This window comes from Camelina sativa, chromosome 12 (assembly GCF_030686135.1).
Source record: "Camelina sativa cultivar CO46 ecotype springtype chromosome 12, ASM3068613v1".
NCBI classification, from domain to species: Eukaryota; Viridiplantae; Streptophyta; class Magnoliopsida; order Brassicales; family Brassicaceae; genus Camelina; species Camelina sativa.
This window is the reverse complement of record NC_141891.1, coordinates 38,564,438-38,587,785: the sequence shown is the minus strand read 5'-3', so window position 1 is coordinate 38,587,785 and position 23,348 is coordinate 38,564,438. Positions and strand designations below refer to the sequence as shown.

General features: G+C 38.8%; 1 protein-coding gene and 1 long non-coding RNA gene across 2 annotated transcripts; one reads left to right on the top strand and one right to left on the bottom strand.

Annotated features, from left to right (window-relative positions):
* Positions 1-365: 365 nt before the first annotated feature.
* LOC109124694 (lysine histidine transporter 1) lies at positions 366-4,114 on the top strand. Its single transcript, XM_010452319.3, has 8 exons — positions 366-663; positions 2,053-2,213; positions 2,302-2,685; positions 2,779-3,172; positions 3,273-3,378; positions 3,461-3,552; positions 3,667-3,735; positions 3,833-4,114. Exons 1-8 carry the CDS (start codon positions 634-636, stop codon positions 3,929-3,931), a joined length of 1,335 nt encoding a protein of 444 aa, XP_010450621.1. The 5' UTR covers positions 366-633; the 3' UTR covers positions 3,932-4,114.
* A 10,767-nt stretch (positions 4,115-14,881) lies between these two features.
* LOC104732735 (uncharacterized) lies at positions 14,882-23,330 on the bottom strand. Its single transcript, XR_015574050.1, has 9 exons — positions 23,202-23,330; positions 22,474-22,566; positions 22,221-22,377; positions 21,952-22,131; positions 21,785-21,863; positions 21,597-21,695; positions 21,464-21,508; positions 18,532-21,081; positions 14,882-18,429 (listed from the first exon to the last, which is right to left on the bottom strand). It is a non-coding gene; the product is annotated as an uncharacterized LOC104732735 (long non-coding RNA).
* Between the last annotated feature and the right edge of the window lie 18 nt (positions 23,331-23,348).

Genomic DNA, 23,348 nt, shown 5'->3' with positions numbered 1-23,348 from the left:
TAAAATAAATATTCCGTGACTAGATTAAAGCGGTACATATATATAAATTATCCAAGTTTACAAAACATTAGCTACTAAATGCGAGCAAGATAAAGCTTCACTTATTAAAGTCTATCATCTAATCTAATTACTACACATACTAAGTTTGCAAAACATACAAAATTCGAGTTAGATAAAGCTTCACTCATTTAAGTATAGTAGCATCTAATAAAGCAAACGCTCTTCTCTTCTTAGCCAACCCTATTTAAGTTATGAAACTAGCTAGGGATAGTACATACTCCGAAATTAGATTCATAATTAATTAAACATCTAGTAGATGAATTAGTTGTGACTTGAGTAATAATTTATTACGACTAATTTTAAAGATTAATGTTAGCTAGGTTGAATATATTAGCCGAGTCCAGCTCACAAATCATGCCCATCACCACAAGTAGTTTGTGAAGTCAAACAAAAACTTCCACTTTTAAAATTTTCTCACTTTCTCTCTCTCATAATATCCAACTAAGTGTGTATATAATCTTCATGAGCAGCTCTATATATATTGAGCATAATATCTCTTAGAAGTGTGAGAACTCGTTAAGCTCTTCTTCTCTTTTCTTCTCTCTCTCAACCTCTCTCTATCTCTCTCTCACCATGGTAGCTCAAGCTCCTCATGATGATCATGTTAGTCTCTCTCTCTCTCTTTCTCGATCTCACGACGTTATTTATTATTGTGATTCAGATCTTCATTTTAATTTGTAGTTTCCGATAATCGATCTTCATTCTTTTTAATAAATAAAAAAGGTTGTCGTACGTCATTTTAACTAATTTTTGGTTAAAGCAAATTGGAATGTTGAGTTCTTCTCTTGGGGAAAAAAGAAAAACAAACTAAAGATGAAAACTGAGTCTCATTATCAAATAATAAACAAAAATATTTCTTTTGTTTTTAGTCTCTCGCCCACGGAGCTTCTTATAATATTTTTTCTTTTGCAAAGGTTTTTTTTTGCAAAGATTCAATTTTCTTTCGCAATTTTTTAAATATCCAGAAAATAAATAAATTGTGGTGCTTACTGCTTAAGAGATATATAGATGTTGAGAGAATTTAAGAACTTAAAGACAGAACTAATTTATTGTAAGCTATTGACTTGTTGACTTATAAACCTCTGACTTCATTAAAAGCTTACAATTTTTTTTCTTCAATTTCAGAGGTTTAAAATCCTTTAATTCAATTCTTGAGTTTTTCTTTTAAATTATGTAAATGAATTATTACAAAAAAAAAAAAAACAAAACAAAAAAAATAATTTAATCCACTAGTTCTGTACTTTTTGTTCGTAAGTTTAGGATATTAACTTTGAAGTACGGTACATGGGTCAGTTTCTAACTTTTCCAAAATCTATGGAACTCCTATGATCCTATCCTACCAACCTAAGCGATCGTCAGAAAAGACCAAAGAGATATCTTCCAAAAATCCATCCTTATACTTTTACTTAATTTTCCTTTTACCCCATTTTTTTAGCCAACCAATCACAGCATATATGATTGCTGACTTTTCTTCCATTGGATTTTTAGAATCAACAAAATCGACTTGTTCTCTAGTTTAGATCTTTATTTTTGTTTTTTTTTTTTAGTTTGGTCTACCAACCTTAAACCATGTTTACACCAAGGGGATCTTCAAAAGTCCACTCTTATACTTTTACTTTGTTTTCCTCTTAACCTACAAATTATAATACTATGAAACTTTTCATCTTCAAAAATCATTTAGTAACCCACATATAACCGCTGACTTTTCTTCCATTCATTTTGTAGATTTTTTTTTTTTTTTAAATTTAATTGTTCACTCCTTCTAATTTTGTCCTTCACCTTTTGCACTTACTTTTTAGTCTTAGATCTGAACTTTATCAGTATGGGTCAGTTCTGACTTTTCCAAACTTTAGGGACGTTCTACCAAACCTAAATTTTAGACCAATAGATCTTCCAAAATCCACTCCTATTTACACATTTACTTTATTTTATTTTTTGTCCCATTAGTCCCATCATTGACTTTTGTTTCATTTGTAATTTGTGAAAACAAAGCTGGATGAGGAGAAATTAGCAAGACAAAAAGAGATCGAAGATTGGTTACCAATTACTTCGTCAAGAAATGCTAAGTGGTGGTACTCTGCTTTTCACAATGTCACCGCCATGGTCGGTGCCGGGGTTCTTGGACTCCCTTACGCCATGTCTCAGCTCGGATGGTAAATTCCCCAAAACCAAAAACCGGTTTAATTTACCAAAACCGAATCTATCAAATACTAACCGGTTTTAATTTGTTTGTTTATTTAGGGGACCAGGAATTGCGGTATTGGTTCTGTCATGGATCATAACACTATACACATTATGGCAAATGGTAGAAATGCACGAAATGGTTCCGGGAAAACGTTTTGACCGTTACCACGAACTCGGACAGCACGCGTTTGGTGAGAAGCTCGGTCTTTATATCATCGTGCCGCAACAGTTGATCGTGGAAATCGGCGTTTGCGTCGTTTATATGGTCACTGGAGGCAAATCGTTAAAGAAATTTCATGAACTAGTTTGTGACGATTGTAAACCAATCAAACTTACTTATTTCATCATGATCTTCGCTTCTGTTCATTTCGTCCTCTCTCATCTTCCCAATTTCAATTCCATATCTGGCGTTTCTCTCGCTGCTGCCGTTATGTCTCTCAGGTAAATCAGTTAAACCGGTTCGGTAATTTAAAATGTTGAAATTGGTTTGGTTTGATTTAACCGGTTCTAAATTAATTTCCTTTTTTTCTCTAGCTACTCAACAATTGCATGGGGAGCATCAGTGAGCAAAGGCGTTCAAGAAGATGTTCAATATGGTTACAAGGCGAAATCAACAGCCGGTACGGTTTTCAATTTCTTCAGCGGTTTAGGTGATGTGGCGTTCGCTTACGCGGGTCACAACGTTGTCCTTGAGATCCAAGCAACTATCCCATCAACGCCTGAGAAGCCTTCGAAAGGTCCTATGTGGAAAGGAGTCATCGTTGCTTACATCGTGGTCGCGCTCTGTTACTTCCCCGTGGCTCTCGTCGGTTATTATATCTTCGGAAACGGTGTTGAAGACAACATTCTCATGTCACTTAAGAAACCAGCATGGTTAATCGCGACCGCCAACATCTTCGTCGTAATCCATGTCATCGGTAGTTACCAGGTCAGTTTTTTTCTAAACAAGAAAATTTAACCAAGTCCCATCTTGGTACAAAGAACCGTTTTTAACCAGACCTAAACCAAAAAATCTGGTTTTGTTGTAGATCTATGCAATGCCGGTGTTTGACATGATGGAGACTTTATTGGTCAAGAAGCTAAATTTCAGACCGACCACAGCTCTTCGGTTCTGTGTCCGTAATTTCTACGTTGGTAAGTAAATTAATTAAAATTCTCGTTTAGTAGTTTTTCATAATTCTATGTGTATTTACTTTTTTAAAACTATAAATTACAGCTGCCACTATGTTTGTTGGTATGACGTTTCCGTTCTTCGGTGGCCTTTTGGCGTTCTTTGGTGGATTTGCGTTTGCTCCAACCACATACTTTGTAAGCTTTCGATTTTGAAACGCTCGAATGAATTATTATTCATAAGAAAATAAAATAAAAAACTAAAAACCTTGAGAAATTATTAGACTAACTTAATCTTTCCCTTTTTTCCAGATCCCTTGCGTCATTTGGTTAGCAATCTACAAACCCAAGAAATACAGCTTGTCTTGGTGTGCAAACTGGGTAAGTAACCATTATCATTTACTAGTTTTTTTCTAGCGTTTTCGATCTGCGGTTGCGTTTTGTGAAACTGTGTTTATTTGTTTGCTGTTTATTTCAGGTATGTATCATGTTCGGTCTTTGCTTAATGATTCTATCGCCGATCGGAGGGTTAAGAACAATCGTTATTCAAGCAAAGGATTACAAGTTTTACTCGTAAATTTGCTATTATGACTAATTAAGAAACATATTTTTATATATTAATATGTGTGTGAAGAAGTTTTTTTAAGAGATCAACATGAGACATAGAAGAATCGATGGTCTTGTCTGATTCTAAAATGTAGTTTTTAGCTTTTGTATTTTGTGTGTTTACATTATATAAAAAAAAAAATCAGGTCTCAAATTGTTTGGTTTTATGCGGAGTTTGATTCTTTGTGTTCTCAAGAAAAGAAAATGATAGATATATCTTTCTCTCTTCTAAGTCATACTGGAGTATTATAATAAGCCATATAAAATCCATGATTAGTAAACGATTTTATTAAAACCACATGATTGAGATTTCAAATCTTGCATATAACGACAAGTATTAGAAGACTTGCAACTTTAGTGAGTCAACGAAGAAAAATCAATTCAGATAGATTCTTAATACATTACAAAACAAGATACATAAAGAAAACATACATATATGATATTTGTAAGGTTCAATGTTTCCACTGTTTCTTATATTTGAATTAAGAATCTAGAATTTGATTAGTCAGATAGGGAAAACCTAATCAATAACTCTGATTATCTTACTCAAAGATTCGATGACAGTGTTCGCCAGCCGAATTTGCACATGTCAAAAAAAGATTTTTTAATAAACTTAATTCACAGTTGCACTAGAATATTGTTGTTAAATTTAGTTTTTGAGTTTAATTTCTAAATTCGAATTTGTTCAAATGATTGCACAAAGGTTGGACTAAGCTGAAATAATTTTACTCTTTTTGTAAATGTGGGTTTAATGACTTTCAGACTAGGCCTCTTAATTTAGTATTGGACCCACTTCTAAAACGAGAATATGGGCTGGCCGAACACCAACATCATTCTCACCATTAGTGGCTTAGTGCTGATGTCTTCTAAAATCAGTGGAAAAAAAAATTGATTTATGTTATGAACAATACGTTTATCATTCATAGATGTTAATGATGGTCCCATTGGAATGTTTTAGAAGATTCGAGATTAGTTGGTCCTCAAGGTGAACCCTAATTGTATCTCTTATATATCTCTGGTTATCATTCATTAACAAATAATACACAAAGACAATTTCTAAACTTTTTTCTCACAATATGTTATCAGCATGAAATCCTAGACTCATGAAATAACCTACTATATCGATGTTCATGAATCTAGGATTTCGTGCTAATAACTTGTTACGAGCAAAAAAGTTTGTGAATTGTGATCGTGTATCCAGCATATCAACAAGTGATGAGATATATGTTAGAGGAGATATAGAAATACAGATACAGTTAAGGTTCGACATGGGAAAACAAACTATTTTAAAAACTTAATGGCTATCCATATGATATACATACTATTCACTGCGATTTCCAACACAACTCACTAATTTTTACGTATATATGCTTCAGGACAGTAGTATACCGGATTGGACAGAGATAATTTGGATTAAAATGGTGCAAAGGAGTTCGATAAATTTTATTTTATTTAATAATTAGCATGGGAGGGTGGAACGACAAACCACATAGTTTTGTACGTGTTGCTATAACATCTTCAAAGTACTGTTTTTTTTTCTGCTAAGAATGTAAAAACTTCAAAGTACTTGTTTGCGTATGATTTGTAATGTTAAATGCATTAAAATATAGCAAGGAACTAATTTAGATTATTAATGTTTGATTAGACGTCATTCAACGGACGAGTTTTCATGACACATACCACAAAGGCCATCTACAATTTCTTCACGGACTTTCCCGATGGAAACACAAAGATCATGACCCGGAAGAACTGTGAGTGAGTCTGTCACTCTGTTGAAATGTATTTTAGTTGAGAAATTGGCAAAAACCATTGGGAGATAGGCGGAAAATACGGTGAGCCGGTGATCAGGGTCGATGGTAATGTCGATAAAGAGAGTGGAGAGCTAGAAATTGAGCATTCAGGTCTGAAGGAAAGAGTAAGAGTAGCTTTTGAGCGGATTAAGAGTGCTATGAAGCCAATCCCTCTCTCCGCTTCTTAGTAGTTTTTTTTTTCAACCAAACATTAAATTAAAAGATGATCCCAAGATTGATTGCCCAAACCGGAGGATAAGAGTTTACAAAGGAAATTTCAGAAAACTGCTTCTTAGTAGCTTTTTAAAGTCATCGTTGAGGTTTCTTTTCTCATCATAGAGTTTAATCATCTAATGACGTTTCTGTTTCTAAGTTTATCATCTAACGGTGAAGAGTCTAATGGATGTTGTGGTTGTTAAGAATCTGTTTTATAAAACTTTTCTGCACTTTAAGTTTAATGTGATGATGATCAAGTCTAATGGATGTTATCAAGTATGAGTTTTATGAAACTTTGTTGCTTCTGTTCTTAAGTACTTGTGTTTTTGGAGAGGATAAAACAGAGATTTTTAAATGTTGGAGGATATATATGGACCTAATCAAAGAATTGTGTTAAGTTTGGTTCAAATTAATAAAATAAGTTTACAGCCAAATTAATTTTTTTTTTGTACACCAAATATATATTAATCAACCAAAGTTTTGAACATATACCCTTAGATAGTTTTTCGCAATAGAGTCAGCTAAAACATTCGCTGCTCTTGGAATATAGCAACAGGTAAAACTAGCAAAAGAATCCAGCGCTAAGAAGATATCCGAAATTACTCCATGTAGTTCCAAAATAATTGATCGAGAGTTTATAGCTCCAACCAATTGTAGACAATCGGACTCGATGTAAAGGTGATCAAAACCTAGTCTGACTGCAGTTTGACTTGCAGCTCTACACGCAAGGATTTCTGCCATAAGAGCTGAAGACACAATTTCGCAGATTTCTGAGTGGTGGGATATGGTCCCAGAGGATAGCAGGAGCTTGTCCATCCCAGACTCGCTACTCTTAGATCTGACCGCCATGATGCATCCAAAGCACATATCATGCTTCGTCCTTCATGAGGTTGGAAAAACCTAGTAGGTGGCACAGAAGGTCGAGACCGTTTCAGTATTTGTTCTTGTACCCCAAACCATTCTTTCGCATTATTAATAGCTTTAATCATGGTTTCCTGAGCCTCGAACAAGCGATTGTTAAAGACCCCCTGATTCCTTGCCTTCCATAGATTCCAGCAAACCCATGGTGCCAATGGGCCCTCACTTATCCCCGACGGGGAAGAAATAGGAAATTGTTTGCTATACGTAGTCCTAATCTTACACTGTCCACTTGCTCGTAAGGAAGCACCTGAGACAGAGGACTGTAACTCCACACTTCCTTTGCAAACGGACAAAGGAAGAGCAAATGCAGTATAGATTCTACCTCTCCACAGCGGTGACAAGCCACCGGAATATCAATATGCCTATCTTTAAGTTGCTGTTTAGCAAGCAACGCCTCGTGGAGGGTCTTCCAGATGAAGACCTTGATTAGGGGCCGTATTGATAGCCCACACTTCTGCTTTCCGGTTTACTGACCTTAGATGTTGCCCAAAGTCAATAGTAAAGGTTCCTCTTTCCACAAAATACCCTGATTTAGTAGTATAAGATCCAAAGTTATTTCCCAACTAGACCAGCTTATCTTGAGCTCCCAATCTGCTTGGTTTGATGCTGAGGATTACATCTTTAAAGCGGGGAGAAGTATCCCAACCTTTTCCACATCCCATTCCCGGGTTCCTGACATGAATAAATCCGAGACCAATGAATCTTTACTGGCTAAGGTAGCCGGACCAAAAGTTTGCAGTGGGGTTGATAGCGAAAGCCACGGGTCCTCCCAGATCTTAATAGATTTCCCATTACCCACAACCCATCCCAGATTCTTTGCTAATACATCCCTCCCCACAAGGACACTTCGCCAACCATGAGATGCTGAACTAGGGCAGTCCGCCTCCAGGAAGGATTTGTCTTGACAATATTTTCCCAGTAGGGTACGGGCCAACTAACAAGTAGGATTCGAGTAAATTCTCCAGCTCAGTTTACCCAGCAAGGCCGCATTAAAACACTGAGGTCGCGAAAACCTAACCCACCATCCCTTTTGCTACCTGTCAACTTCTCCCAAGCCACCCAGCACATACTCCTCTTCTCAGCCTTTGAACCCCACCAGAATCTTGTCAGGGTAGATTGGATCCTATTACACAGGGACACCGGCAACTGGAAGCATGACATAGAAGTATGTTGGCATTACTTTCAACACACTCTTCATCATAGTAAGCTTACCAGCTTGAGAGAGGAACATGGAAGACCACAACAAGGCTCGTTGTCTGATTCTATCATCTATTTAGAGGAGACTAGATCTTTCTTCTTTCTTCCAAAATGTTAACCCGAGATATTTACCCACTCCTCCCTCCTTGGTAATCCCTAGTGCTCTCATCGCCGTCTGTCTTTGCATCTCTAAAGTTCTTCATGAGAAGAATATAGACGACTTTGACGGATTTATTCGCTGACTAGACGCTTTCTCATACTTACCAAGCAGCGTCTTTAGGTAACCCGAGATATTTATCCTCTCGCAACAGAGATTCCTTTCATCTTACCCGACGCTTGAGCCTTGTGGCAAAGTCCCGATAGGACCTCGCTGCATAGGAAAAAGATATATGGGGAGATGGGATCCCCTTGTCTTATTCCTCATACTGGAACTACCCGCCCCTGTGGAGAATCATTAACCAGGAAGGCATAAGAAACTGTAAAAGTACATTGCATGATCCAGTTTATCCATTTGGGATGGAAGCCTAATCTTTGGAATACGGCTTGAATGAAGCTCCATTCCACTATGTCGTAGACTTTGCTCATATCAGTCTTTTTAGCCATTGAACAGTATTTCCTAGCATCAGAATGCTTGAGGAAGTGTAAAATCTCATAAGTTATCAGGACATTGTCCGAAATTGCTCTTCCCTGAATAAATGCGGATTGATTTTCTGAGATAATAGACTCCAATAGTGGCTGTAATCTCTTGGCTAAAAGCTTAGAAATCACTTTGTAATACACATTGCAAAGTGCAATTGGTCTGCAATCAGCCACCACTCTTGGCCCCTGTCCCTTAGGGATAAGATGAATATGAGTCTCATTAAGCTTCGGAAGCACCACCCCTGATATGAAGAACTCTTGGATTTCACTAACAATGGCAGGACTAATCGCTGTCCAATTAGTTTGGAAAAAGCAGGCAGAAAAACCATCCGGTCTTGGAGCTTTATCAGGATGGATACTGAATATTTTTGCACTTATCTCCTCGACCGACGAATCTCTAATCAAACTCTGATTTACATCCTCAGGGATACAAGGAGACAACGCTTGACGTACAATGTCCTCCACACCCTCAACTGTGGCTTCGGTTGATCCAAACATATTATGAAAATACAAAGATATTATCTCCACAATCTTCACTTCATCAAAAAGACTTCTCCAGCCTCATTCTCTATGACCGTGAACTTGTTAATTGCCTTCCATCTTCTGGTTACCGCATGAAAGTATCACGAGTTCTTATCAACGAGAAAAAGCCACAATTGCCTACTACGCTGCTTCCAGAAGCTTTCTTCCTCCTTATAAACTGTATCTAGGGGGACATTAAATTTTTCTAGCAATGGGGGATCATTTACATGACTTACAATTGCTTTCTCCAGCTCCAATTGCAGAAGCTCAATCGCTTCTTTGCTATTTCAAAAATTCTCCTTGTTCCAGCGAACTAGATCCTACCGCACCTTAGAGATCCTCAGTTGGACAGAACGGTACCATGAGGAATAAGAAATCAGGAGACCATCATCGATGAATCGCCTTTATTCGCCGAACTGTCTTGGGATTCCCCAGCCCTTGAAAGTTCCAACTCGCTATCTTTATGTGAGGGAATTCATCAAACCATAAACGGAAGGTTGAGAAGTATCAACCCCTGCGATTACTGAAGTACCACCCATCAACCCATGCCCTTGGTCCCCTTGGAGAGAATTGTGTGAACTCCTAGAGGGATGAGTAGGTATCAACGGGTCCATATTCAGCTTCCTGCGCGGGTTCACTTGTAACTGGAGGAGCTCTCTCTTCTTTGATCTTCCTCCCGCGATGTTCATTGGACTAGGTTGGGCTTTCTTCTTGCTTTGTCTTTTCCCCGGAGGTCAGTGAAATGCCCTGACCCAGTTTCTAAAACCCTCGGCCGCAGGACGCACAGAACACACAAAAAACGTAGCTTCGCCGGGGACTAAAATTCCGATAAAACTTCCGGCGACGATTTAACTTCTCACATAAAATTCGTAAAACAAACAGATTCGAGCTAGAAACCTATCTGAACCAATCTACGCAGCAGAAACAATACCATGACCAAGCTAGACTTAGTAAAAATACCTTAGTCTTTCATGGAAGCAGACTCGTTCCTCGGACGCTCCCGGTGCGCACTCTGATACACATGGCTTCTCGCACGTCTCTGCACTTTCTTCCGATCCAGAACATCCGAACCATCGACTATAGATGTTTCATCCAACATCTCCCCTCGGAATCTAGTCACTCAGCCAACCATCCCCACATGACTAGCCCGAGAGAGAGATGTCTGGAATCCACATCACACTAACCAGACTTCCAGAACATCAAACAGAACAAATACCACTAATCGCGTACCACCACTATCAGAATCCGGTACCGCATACCACCTCTCTCGGTGATGAATACCACGTACTACCACTATCAGAATCCGGTACCGCGTACCACCACTCTCGGTGATGCGTACCGTGTACTATCACAATCAGAATCCGGTACCGCGTACCACCACTCTCGGTGATGCGTACCACATACCATCACTATCATTGATCCGTGTCGATTACTCACCCCCGCATACAAAATTGTCGGTTATCGCTCGGTCCTCCGATAACTGCCGGATACACTCGATAACCACCAGATGCTCGTTCCTCCCCCAACTGTACTCCCGATCACATACTCCTACTCGCTCAGCAAGCGTACACCACCACTGACTCGGGCTCGATCTCCCATATCGATCTCTTCATCCCGCCTGTCGGTCCCACACATCAATCACGAATATTGGTATTCGGTGAACATACCATCGCCGGACATACAAAAATTGATCATCGAACAGACTCCCCAAAACTTGACCACCCTCTCTAAATCTAGGAGTTATCTCGACGATTCCCTTTGTCTTTCTTTCTCTCGCGTCTAAACTCGCGAACAGAACTGTCGTGTCCAAGAGGGACGCCACAGAATCCATTTAAATCTGCGTGTTTCCTCACGCCAATAACCGTTCCCGCCAAAACAGTTAACGCGGACTCCCCAACACGCTCGACCAGGTCTTGAACCACAGCCTATCCCATCATTAATCCTCGGTAATCAGCCCAATCACGATACTGGGATAGGGGTGTTACAATTCTTCCTCACTTAGAATGAATTCGTCCTCGAATTCGGCGTTTGATGGAATCACATTCCAACCCTTAACTCTTTTCCAGACTTAGTCCACCATTCCTGATCACAATCTTCTACAGATTTGATCCTGATATTTAGACATGTTCAGAACTTCTTGCGACCATTCCTTGGCCGACGCACCCATATCAGACAGACATTATGTACGACAACTGACATCTAGAATAGCGATCCCATAGACAAACATCAAGTCCAACCACTCTCGGTTCCCACAACATCTCTCGATCACTTATGATCCTTTCAAACACTTTCAGATCACCATTTATCTTCAGACATGTTCGGGTGATTGCCAATTCTTTCAGAACACTTTTTGGCAAACCCACTAGTTCCCAAGGTTGCGCTTACAGAAATCATTGATACCTTAGACCCATCTCGGTAAACTCTTTGAGGTCTCACAGACTATACAACAAACATATCTCGGCGAACTCTCCCAATCCCCGCAGATGATACAACACACGTCTCAGCAAACTCTTTAAGTTCCCGCAGACGATAAAGCTGACACGTCTCGGCAAACTCTCTATGTTCCCGCAGACGATAACAGATGCATATTAATCACTTAGCGTATTGCGATTGTTATGATGGGCAGTTCATATTGGCCACAAAAGATCGTATTGGCAAACTCATCGAATTTCCAAGGACACGATCACAGAAACTCGCCAAGCATGATCTTTCAAAGTTACTAGACAGCTCGAAGCAAGATAAGCCTAAGTAAGCACAATTGCTTCATTGTACCTCGGTCTCTCAAACCTTACTTGCCGACTATCGGCCTTGAAAACCTTTCTCTCGATCTCTCTCTCGATCACACTCGAGAATTTACAAAGTTTTTTTTTATTTCTGCTGATGGTTTGGAATGAAGGCCACACCCTCTATATGTAGGGTCTTGGCCGAAATCTAGGCCCCAAAATTCACCTATCCGACAAGACCATTCGATCGCTCCCGTTAGATCGTACACGTTCGGTCATGCATGTTCGGTCACCGCATCCCATAACCGCTCACAAGCTCCCCAGCTGACCTGCACACTGTCCACCACCGTCCAACTAACTGAGCTTGGTCAAGTTCCTAGGCAGTTGGTCGAGCTAATGGTAGCTGAAAAGCAGCTGGTCGAGTTAGTGGTAGTTGACTGGCAGCTGGTCGAGCTGACGCTAGCTGGTCGAGCTGACACTAGCTGGCCAATAGCTGGTCGAGCTGTCCGTAGCTGGACGAGAGCTGTCTGTAGCTGGCCAATCTTTATTCCCTTACTTAGCATGTGTTCCCCATTGTCCGAGCTATCGAGTAGCTCCTTGCCGACTTGTCCGAGATCTCCCTTCCATCTTAACCAAGTCCCGGCCTACGATCCTATTCAGGATCGCGGGCGTTACAAGAACAGCGACCAATCTTTTATATCAGTAAATCGCTTGACAACTCCGATACTCGCTACCCAACAGTCGAAAAGATTGCCCTAACAGTCGTCACTTCAGCAAGGAAACTCCGCCCGTAATTTAAGTCCCATACCATCGCCGTCCTAACCAACCAGTCCTTGAGATCGATATTGCACAGTCTGGGCGATTAAAATGGGCAATCGAGCTCAGGGAGTACTACATCGAGTTTCAAACCTGCCCAGCCGCCAAATCCCACGTCTTGGAGGGCACCAAGCAAACTCCCGCCGACCCTTCCGACGGATAGTGGACCTTACACGTCGATGGTGCGTCCTCTCACCTCGGCTCCGGCATGGGAATCCGCCTGACGTCAACAACCGAATAAATTTTAAAACAATCGTTCAGGCTCAGATTCCAAGCAACAAACAATGTCGCCGAGTACGAGGTGCTCCTCGTCGGATAAAAATCGCCAGCGGGATGTAGAACAAGCGGATCCGAGCTTTCTGCAAGGGGAGATTAGAGCTTACTTGGCGGACGGCGACCTATCAACGGATGAGTGGGCAGCACTGTGACTGAAAACGAAAGCCGCCCACTACACCTTGATTAAGGAACATCTACTTCGATGGAGCGCATCAGGAGCCTTGCTGATGTGTCTGCATGGCGACAGAACAGTGCGAGTAATGACAGAAACTCATGAAGGAGCAGGCGGTCAACATTCAGGAAGACGAGCCTTGACGCTACGGATAAAAACAAAGCTCTCTACAAAACTACAAACTGAAATTGGGGGGAAACGATCGGACAACACAACAAAGCTCTCCGCAAAGCTACGAACTGAAAGTGGGGGAGACTACTCTTGGGGGTGGATTCTCACTCCCACATAAGGCCCGGTCCAGAAATAGTCCAAATATCATGATCCGGAAGAACTGTGAGTGAGTCTATTAAAACTGATATTAGTTTAGAAATTGGCATAAACCATTAGGAGATTGTTGGAAAATATGTTGAGCGGTATTCTGGTGAACCTAGGAGAGAACGGGAAACTGGTGATTAGGCTTGATGGTAATGTCGATAAAGAGAGTAGATAGGTAGAAATTGAGCATTAAGGTCTTAAGGAAAGAGTAAGAGTAGCTTTTAAGCGGATTCAAAGTGCTGTGAAACCAATCCCTCTTTCAGCTTCTTAGTAGCTTTTTAAAGTCATCTTATGGTACGGCAAGATGTAAGTCGATTCTCATTCGGGGAAGCACGCTTTTAAAAATTACATTCACTGAACTTCTGGTGTTAATCAAGACGTGTGGGACCAAACAATTACCAATGTTCATAACGACGACCACGGGCCCGGTGGGCGAGTTAGGTAACCTGGTGGCATCCTCCTCCCTGAATGCGATTGGGGTGTATGACTGGCAGATTGGTGTACTACCGGCTAGCCAAACGATTATTGTACCTTAGACATCGTGAAAAGGGCGTATAGATTGAGATGGCTCAGGGTCGAATGGTATGCCTCCCAAAATTTTGCTAATCCTTCAACGAGCCATGAGTATTGGTGCATCAGCTTGCTGATTTTCTTGTTCGCCGACCTGATTATTTATTTCCACCTGGTGCGGGTTGGTTATTCGGACGACCTTGCTGTCCTAGATGGCTGCGTGCATTGCCTTGGCCTCGTTGGGTGTTGTTCTTGTATTGCCTCAACTGCACTCTGACTTCGCCATTTAAATATTTGCAGCGCAACGCATTTTGCTAGTGCCTGCAATATATTGTTGAGTGGCTGGTACATTCATGTAAGTCGCAATGAAGGTTGTGGTCGGGCTCCTCCCTTACTCCTTTAGGTGGGGTCGTCGGTATCGGAGTTCACAAACTAGCGACTAGGAGTAGCGGGGCATCGTTGACAAACTCCCTTACTCTTTTTTGTTGTCTGCTATGTTATCTTTGTGTAGATGCTGTCAGGGTTCGTTGTATACCTCTATTGCCTTGCTGGTTGATATTTTTGCCGGGGAGTATTTCATTGCCAGGACGATTTTTTCTTCCTCCATCTCAATGTAAACTAACGCTCAGTGAAGGGCGCCCTAGAATGTAAGAAACCTGTTCAGCGAAAAGTCTTCTCGGAACTTTGACTCATACCACAAGGCGTTTTTTAGAACAGCGATTGACACGCTATGATGGGCGTTTACTTGTGTGACGAGCTTTCCATAAACTTTCGTAACGACTCATGTTCCCTTGGACGATGTTGGAGAGGTCGGTATTAGTTGCGGTTGGGATAGCCAAGATTAAATATTATTTTAGGAAAGTCAACGAAAGCTTGTGGAAACTGTCAATCGATTTGGTAGGGAGGAGAACCAACCCAAGTCCCCACCACTTAAATTTTCTACGAATAGTTGGCATCTTCCAGCGTCAAGCTCTTTTGGGGCAAATTCAAAATCAAGGTGATCCCTTACAAAGGAGACTTGGATCCAACTCATCACCTAACGTCGTTTAAGATTGCGTTAGGACGACGATCCAACGAATTCGAGCCGTAAACGACGTCATTTGGGATCGTTCCATCATATGGTCTGCGTCAGGTGCAACGCTGGTAGTCCGCTGGAACTTGCTCGTTACATCTCGGATTTGGCTTTTGAGCTCGGCTATCTCACCATCCTGACCTCCCTCTGGCTCGTTGTTGGTTTCCTACTGCCTGGCTTTTTCCTAAAGGCTTGCACATATGTGAGAGAGGATGGTGAAACGCTATATTTTTCCTCCCTCTGTCTTTCTATCTTGCGCCTCTACTTTTTCGAGGATACTCCTCATCATTGATCCTACGTCCAAGGCGCTTGTTCCTTTGCCGTTCAACCCGTGTGGTGTTGTCGGGGCCCAGTTTGTTGGTATTTGTGAGGGCTCTACTTGGGCTTGCTGGATACGGTCTGGAGTATCTGCTACATACCAGTCGCTTCTGGGAGCTGTGTTGAGTGTTTCGTAGATAGGATTTGTGAGGGCCTGTTAAAGTAGGGTGAAACCAATATACACCTAGCATCATTGCCTTATCTTCAGAAGAAAGTTTGTTTGTTTTTCATTCTGATATGGCTTCGTTGGCAAAAACCATTGGGAGATTGGCAGAAAATACATTGAGCGGTGTTCTGGTGAAACTAGGAGAGAACGGAAAACTGGTGATCAGGTCAATGGTAATGTCAATGTAGAAATTGATCATTCAGGTCTTGAGGAAAGAGTAAGAATAGCTTTTGAGCGGATTCAGAGTGTTGTGAAACCAATCCCTCTCTCAGCTTCTTAGTAGCTTTTTAATCATCTAATGACGTTTCTGTTTCAAAGTTATCATCTAACAGTGAAGAGTCAAATGGATGTTGTGCTTGTTAAATATATGTTTTATAAAACTTTCTGCACTAAGTTTAATGTGATGATGATAAAGTCTAATGGATGTCATCAAGTATGAGTTTTATGGAACTTTATTGCTTATGTTCTTAAGTATTTGTGCTTTTGGAGAGGATAAAACAGAGAATTTTTAATGTTGGAGGATATATGGACTTAATCAAGAATTGTGTTAAGTTTGGTTCAAATTAATAAAATAAGTTTACAGCAAAAGTTTTGTGAATTATTTTAGTCATGAGAGTTATCCTGAGATCTTTTTTGTTTATGTTTATGTTTTTGTGCTTTGTTCGACCAACTAGTTGTACTAGATCAGATCGAGAGTTAACCCAACTATAAGGGTACAACACATTCCACACATAAACTTGAGAAACCCATTATATAGGGTATAAATATCTAAACCTCAAACATATGAAGCGAAAGACATTCCTAACATGGAGTGACACTGCTCCCGCAGCATCGGACTATATATTCACTCTTTAGATTCCGTTCATCTAATCTAACTAGCATATTTGGAGGTACTACCGTGGGAAGCCAAACCCATAGACCACAGTATGCGGCTAACAATTAAAACAAACAACAAAATGATACAATACTATAGAAAGCAAAAGGATAAGAAGAAGCTGAAATAAAACTTCAGATTTAAAATCTGATCAAAATAACATAAAAAATGTTATCATCCATAGAATAATGATAAGAAAAAAGAAAAAAAAACTATCAGACAAATAATGAAATCACTCTTTCTACAAATCCGACACCACTATAGATAGTAAACGATGCAGAGAATGGTAATTACGCAAGAAGATAAGTCTACCAACCAAAATGCAAGAATTGTGTTCATGATCATGAGTCATGACCATTCATACAGTATACCACAAAGCTACAAAATGCAGAAAAAAAGCATAACTAAAATTCAAATTCAAATTGCCATTTTAACCAAACAGACAACAATAAAGGTGAAAGATTAAATAAAATAATGGAACATATCATATATTGAAAGGTTTGCAGCTGAACTTCGACATCAATCATATAAAAGTGTGGTTAAAACAAAAGGCATATGGTAAAGAATCAAAAGATCAAAAAATATCATTTGCATATTCTAACTGAACATACACACACCAATGAATGATTCAAACGAGAAGCAAGTTTCACCAACTCTAAGAGACCAAAGGATAGGCAGTAGGACAATAATAGAATATACTTCAGATCATTATATTAAAAAAGAACAAGCCAAAGAGTACAAGTGATAACACACTAAATCATAGTGATCAATGTATGATGCAAAATTTGGGAATGTCACTTTACATGTTTGAATCGACCACCAAAGATTGAGAGCATAACACAAAACAAATCTATTCATGATTCAAGAAAAATACTAACATAATCTGCAAGAATTTCAACTACGTAAAACAAAGACGTACAGGAAACTCATACATGTATCTATTTCATACATAAAACAAGAGAATCACGCCAGGGGGTATAATTTATAATATCTAGCACAATAAGCATTAGTTGATAATGCAAAATTTTCGCAAGCTTTAGAATAATCAATCACCAAGGGTTTCGAGCATAACGCAAAACAAATACACAAATTCAAGAATATTATTACCATAAATAATGTGCAGGAAAATCACATAGATTCAATATACGTATCTACAGAAGACTCCAAGATGCATCTACGTTTCATAAACTAAAAGAAACTATCATACACACAAAGACCAAAACAGAGATAGTACTTTAAACACAAAATGTAATGCAGGATGACATTCACATGTTTAAAGTTTTCAACATAAACTCAAAATAATTCAAGATACCAAGAAAACTACAATCATAATTGACATAACTCACATAAACTCAAAACAAGTACTTTCAAGATACAAGGAAACTACAATCATAATCTACATAAGTCACACAAAATCAGAGATAGTACTTTAAACACAAAATGTAATGCAGAATTCTAGGATGACATTCACATGTTTAAGGTTTTAAACATAAAACTCAAAACAATTCAAGATACCAAGAAAACTACAATCATAATTGACATAACTTACATAAACTCAAAACAAATACTTTCAAGATACAAGGAAACTACAATCATAATCTACATAAGTCACATATATTGTCAAAATAAATATCTTCCAGAGAGGATTAACAATAACAATTTAAAACACACAATGTAATATTCGAACACCCAAAGCAAAATCAACATTTTTTATCAATGATATTTTAGCAAGAAGTTTCTAGAATTTGACGAATAGATCAAGGATAGTAATGATACTAAGACAGCTAACATAATAAAACATTTTAATTATATATGGTGCTTAGATCTGTAATTTTAAGTTCTATAAAATCAATTTATCATGGAGAAGTCGAGATAAGCATATACCTGATCATAAACCTTGCTACGCTCAGAAATTATCCTTGGCATCAATGAGAATATAAACCTGAGGAAATCAATTAGTTTATACTTCAATCTCTCACTTGTGATTTTCATATACAAACAAGTTTGCAAAGCACATAAAACAAAAAGGTTAGAAAGCATATACCTGTCAAAGAAGTCTGCTACAATTGAATCTACCCATCTTAAAATCTGAACATCTCCAGAAGCACATACCTGCGCAAATCAGAATTGTTAGTCTTTCATATTAAGTGAATGCCATATACTTACCTCTTCTTCACTTAAGCCATCTTTTTCTCTGCTGGTCGGTTTTACCATCCAACAAGTCACAATCTTGTCTTACGACCTCTTTAGTTTTCTATCTAGTCTTCGTCTTAAGACTTTTTAATTGACTCTTTAACCTTTGTCATATATCTCATTAAGCCGTTGGTCTGATTCAAAGCCGATGGTACAACTCTTTAGCTTTCTCTGTCTAGTCTGTCTTAAGACCTTTTAATCATTCCCCTTTGACTCTTTATCCTTTGTCATATATCTCATTAAGCCGTCTTTGTCATACATCTCATTAAGCCGATGGTCTTATGTCTCATTAAGCCGATGGTACACAAAATTGTGAACTCTTTAGTTTTCTTTCTAGTCTTTGTCTTAAGACTTTTATAATCATTCCCCTGACTCTTTATCCTTTGTCTTATATCTCATTAAGCCGATGGTCTTATGTCTCATTAAGCCGATGGTACACAAAATTGTGAACTCTTTAGTTTTCTTTCTAGTCTTTGTCTTAAGACTTTTTTAATCATTCCCCTTTGACTTTTTATCATTTTCATATATCTCATTAAGCCGTTGGTCTGATTCAAAGCCGATGGTACAACTCTTTAGTTTTCTCTGACTAGTCTGTCTTAAGACTTTTTAGTCATTCCCCTTTGACTCTTTATCCTTTGTCATATATCTCATTAAGCCGATGGTCTTATGTCTCATTAAGCCGTTTTCTCTGTCTAGTCTTTGTCTTAAGACCTTTTAGTTATTCCCCTTTGACTCTTTATCCTTTGTCATATATCTCATTAAGCCGTTGGTCTGATTCAAAGCCGATGGTACAACTCTTTAGTTTTCTCTGTCTAGTCTTTGTCATGGTACAACTCTTTAGTTTTCTCTGTCTAGTCTTTGTCTTAAGACTTTTTAGTCATTCCCCTTTGTCATATATCTCATTAAGCCGATGGTCTTATGTCTCATTAAGCCGATGGTACACAAAATTGTGAACTCTTTAGTTTTCTTTCTAGTCTTTGTCTTAAGACTTTTTTAATCATTCCCCTTTGACTTTTTATCATTGTCATATATCTCATTAAGTCGTTGGTCTGATTCAAAGCCGATGGTACAACTCTTTAGTTTTCTCTGTCTAGTCTGTCTTAAGACTTTTTAGTCATTCCCCTTTGACTCTTTATCCTTTGTCATATATCTCATTAAGCCGATGGTCTTATGTCTCATTAAGCCGTTTTCTCTGTCTAGTCTTTGTCTTAAGACCTTTTAGTTATTCCCCTTTGACTCTTTATCCTTTGTCATATATCTCATTAAGCCGTTGGTCTGATTCAAAGCCGATGGTACAACTCTTTAGTTTTCTCTGTCTAGTCTTTGTCATGGTACAACTCTTTAGTTTTCTCTGTCTAGTCTTTGTCTTAAGACTTTTTAGTCATTCCCCTTTGTCATATATCTCATTAAGCCGATGGTCTTATGTCTCATTAAGCCGATGGTACACAATTTACTCTTTAGTTTTCTTTCTAGTCTTTGTCTTAAGACTTTTTTAATCATTCCCCTTTGACTTTTTATCATTGTCATATATCTCATTAAGCCGTTGGTCTGATTCAAAGCCGATGGTACAACTCTTTAGTTTTCTCTGTCTAGTCTGTCTTAAGACTTTTTAGTCATTCCCCTTTGTCATATATCTCATTAAGCCGATGGTCTTATGTCTCATTAAGCCGATGGTACACAAAATTGTGAACTCTTTAGTTATTCCCCTTTGACTCTTTATCCTTTGTCATATATCTCATTAAGCCGTTGGTCTGATTCAAAGCCGATGGTACAACTCTTTAGTTTTCTCTGTCTAGTCTTTGTCTTAAGACTTTTTAGTCATTCCCCTTTGTCATATATCTCATTAAGCCGATGGTCTTATGTCTCATTAAGCCGATGGTACACAAAATTGTGAACTCTTTAGTTTTCTTTCTAGTCTTTGTCTTAAGACTTTTTTAATCATTCCCCTTTGACTTCTTATCATTGTCTTATATCTCATTAAGCCGATGGTCTGATTCAAAGCCGATGGTACAACTCTTTAGTTTTCTCTGTCTAGTCTTTGTCTTAAGACTTTTTAGTCATTCCCCTTTGACTCTTATCCTTTGTCATATATCTCATTAAGCCGTTGGTCTGATTCAAAGCCGATGGTACAACTCTTAAACATCTCGATCTAGTCTTTGTCTTAAGACTTCTTAATCATTTCCCTTTTTGACTCTTTGTCCTTGTCTTATATCTCAGTAAGCCGTTGGTATAATTTTTCAAAGCCGATGGTTCTTTTATGTCTTTTGTCTTAAGACTTGTTAAGCCGTAGGGGTCATTCCCATCCAACAAATCGCAACCTCTTTTCCAGTTCCCAACATGCATGCACTACCATTCCCAACAGTTCACAATTTTGCTCGGGACAATGTCCCCAAAATAGAATCTGACAGAACACTATTAGATTAGTGTCTGCCCATGATCTTTTTTGGGTTTTGAAAACACAAAACCAAAACAAAAACATCAAAAAATAAAATCCCCTACATAAGAATCCGCAAAACAAGAAGCCAGAACCAAATAAAGGCTTTTGAATTCGTTGTTAGAGAGAGGTTCTTTCTTTGTAGTTGGATCAAGAAAACAAAAACCAAATTTAAAATCTTGATTCCAAAACCACAATCATACAAAAAGCCAATTGCTTAAATACAGGAAAATAAATCTGATCAGATCATGAACTCAATCAGTTGTACTGGTTCGATTTCAATTCTCAAAAAAAAACTGAAAAACAAAACAAAAAACACAAAAACAAAACGAGAGAGACAGAGTAATACCTCGACGAAGCGGAGAAAAGCTTCCATGGATTAGATTCGAAACCCCTAAAACAAAAGTTAAATACAACAAAGGATTAGTAGGATTTCGAAACCTTAAACAAAATCACGAAGAGGTTCAGGGTAAGAAACTTACGAGGAAGAAGAAACAAAACGGATTGAAATAAAATACAGAAAAAATCAGTATTTTAAACGGATTGTGTGCGTAGAGAAAATCATTCCTCTTTCTCCAAAACTGTGTATAACCCAAAAGATACAGAAAAAAGTAGTGATAAGTTGATTAAAGATTAAAGTACAACAAAATTATAGATTGTTAAGCTTCACCTGTTCCATTTTGGTAAGAGCAGAATATGATCGGTTTGGCCTCTGCATCGTGCATCCCACAAAGAGCATGAACAACACTCTGTTTCAAACAATCAGATATGCTTTTTGTTAAAACCAAGTGTTGTTTTTATGAAGAATGGCATAAGGGTAAACAAATAAATCTTTACCTGTTCTTGTCTGCGTGTATGAGTAACTTCCAAAACATCATTTTCAGAACAAGCCCAAACTTTAATGGTCCCATCCAAGGAAGAGGATATCAGACACTTGTCCCAATATAAGAGTGACGTGACAGTGTCGGTATGTTGTTTCAGGGTCGTTATACATTGCAGGGTGTTGAGATCCCACACCTGGCGAATCACAGGAAACAGAATTGATTGGAATGTTCCTTCGAAATAATATTAAAGCTGAAATCAATTAGTGGCAGCCAGATTCTTACCTTTATTGTTTTATCGACAGAGCCAGAGTATAGCAGTTGACCTCCAACAACAAAACAAGTGACTTGACTTCACCACTGTGATGTCCCTCGAGAGATGTGAGGTATTGAAAGGATCAGACTCAGAGTTGGTAGCTTTCCAGACTGATATACTGCCAGACTGTAATTCCAAAATAACAAAAACGAACTTAATTTAGAATCACCAAAGAAGCAGAGAAATAACACATGTGTAGAGAGATAGAGAGATAATGCTTACACTTGTTCCAGCAAAAAGAATTCCATTTGCAACAGTCACCTGACCAACCACCCCGTCAAGATGTAAATCTTTACTGGTTTGAACATTAAAAGCCTGCAGGATTTTGTATAAACAAAAACGTTAACAGCATAACCAACATAGAATTAAGATAATAGAAAGCATATTTAAGTCAAGAGGCGCCTGGAACTAAGGAGTCTCTGAATTCCCCAATCGTTAGAAGTAAGAAGAGAATCAAAAGCACCAATCCTCTGACTGTGACCCCAAATTCAATCGTAGAGCACCACGTCCACAGAAACAACCAAATAAATCTCTAATCTCAATCACACCATAAAGAACTCTAACCCTAAATACCACTAAAAACGAAACATCTCCTCAATTCCAAACAAAGCCATAGTCGAAGAACGATCGATCATCCGAGTTTCCAATAGAAGTAGGAAAATCATCACGAACAATTCGATGAGTATCAAAACCCTAATTACAAGAATAACAACGATAAATCCCCAAAAAAGAGAGATCTAGCTTCCGACGAATGTACATAAGAAGAAAAACTCGGATCCATCATCCGAACCCTAGCTTTCCGTCATCCTCATCGGTGGAAACCCTAAAATTCTGGGTGTTGATGCGAAAAAGAGGATCGAGAAGACTGAGAAACCCAACCCAAAGTGAAAGTACGAAGAAGAAGACATCATCATAATCGCGGAGAAAGCGTAGTCGAAGTAGAAGCAAACCTGAGTAGAATCTGGAGATATCTTCGAACGCTTTGCAACTCGATCGGAGAGAGCGAAGAAAAAAGGAAGTTTTGAGACGGAGGTCAGAAAAAGAGAAAACGAGTCGAGCGAGAATGAAATAGAACCCTCGGCTTGTAAATGCTGGAT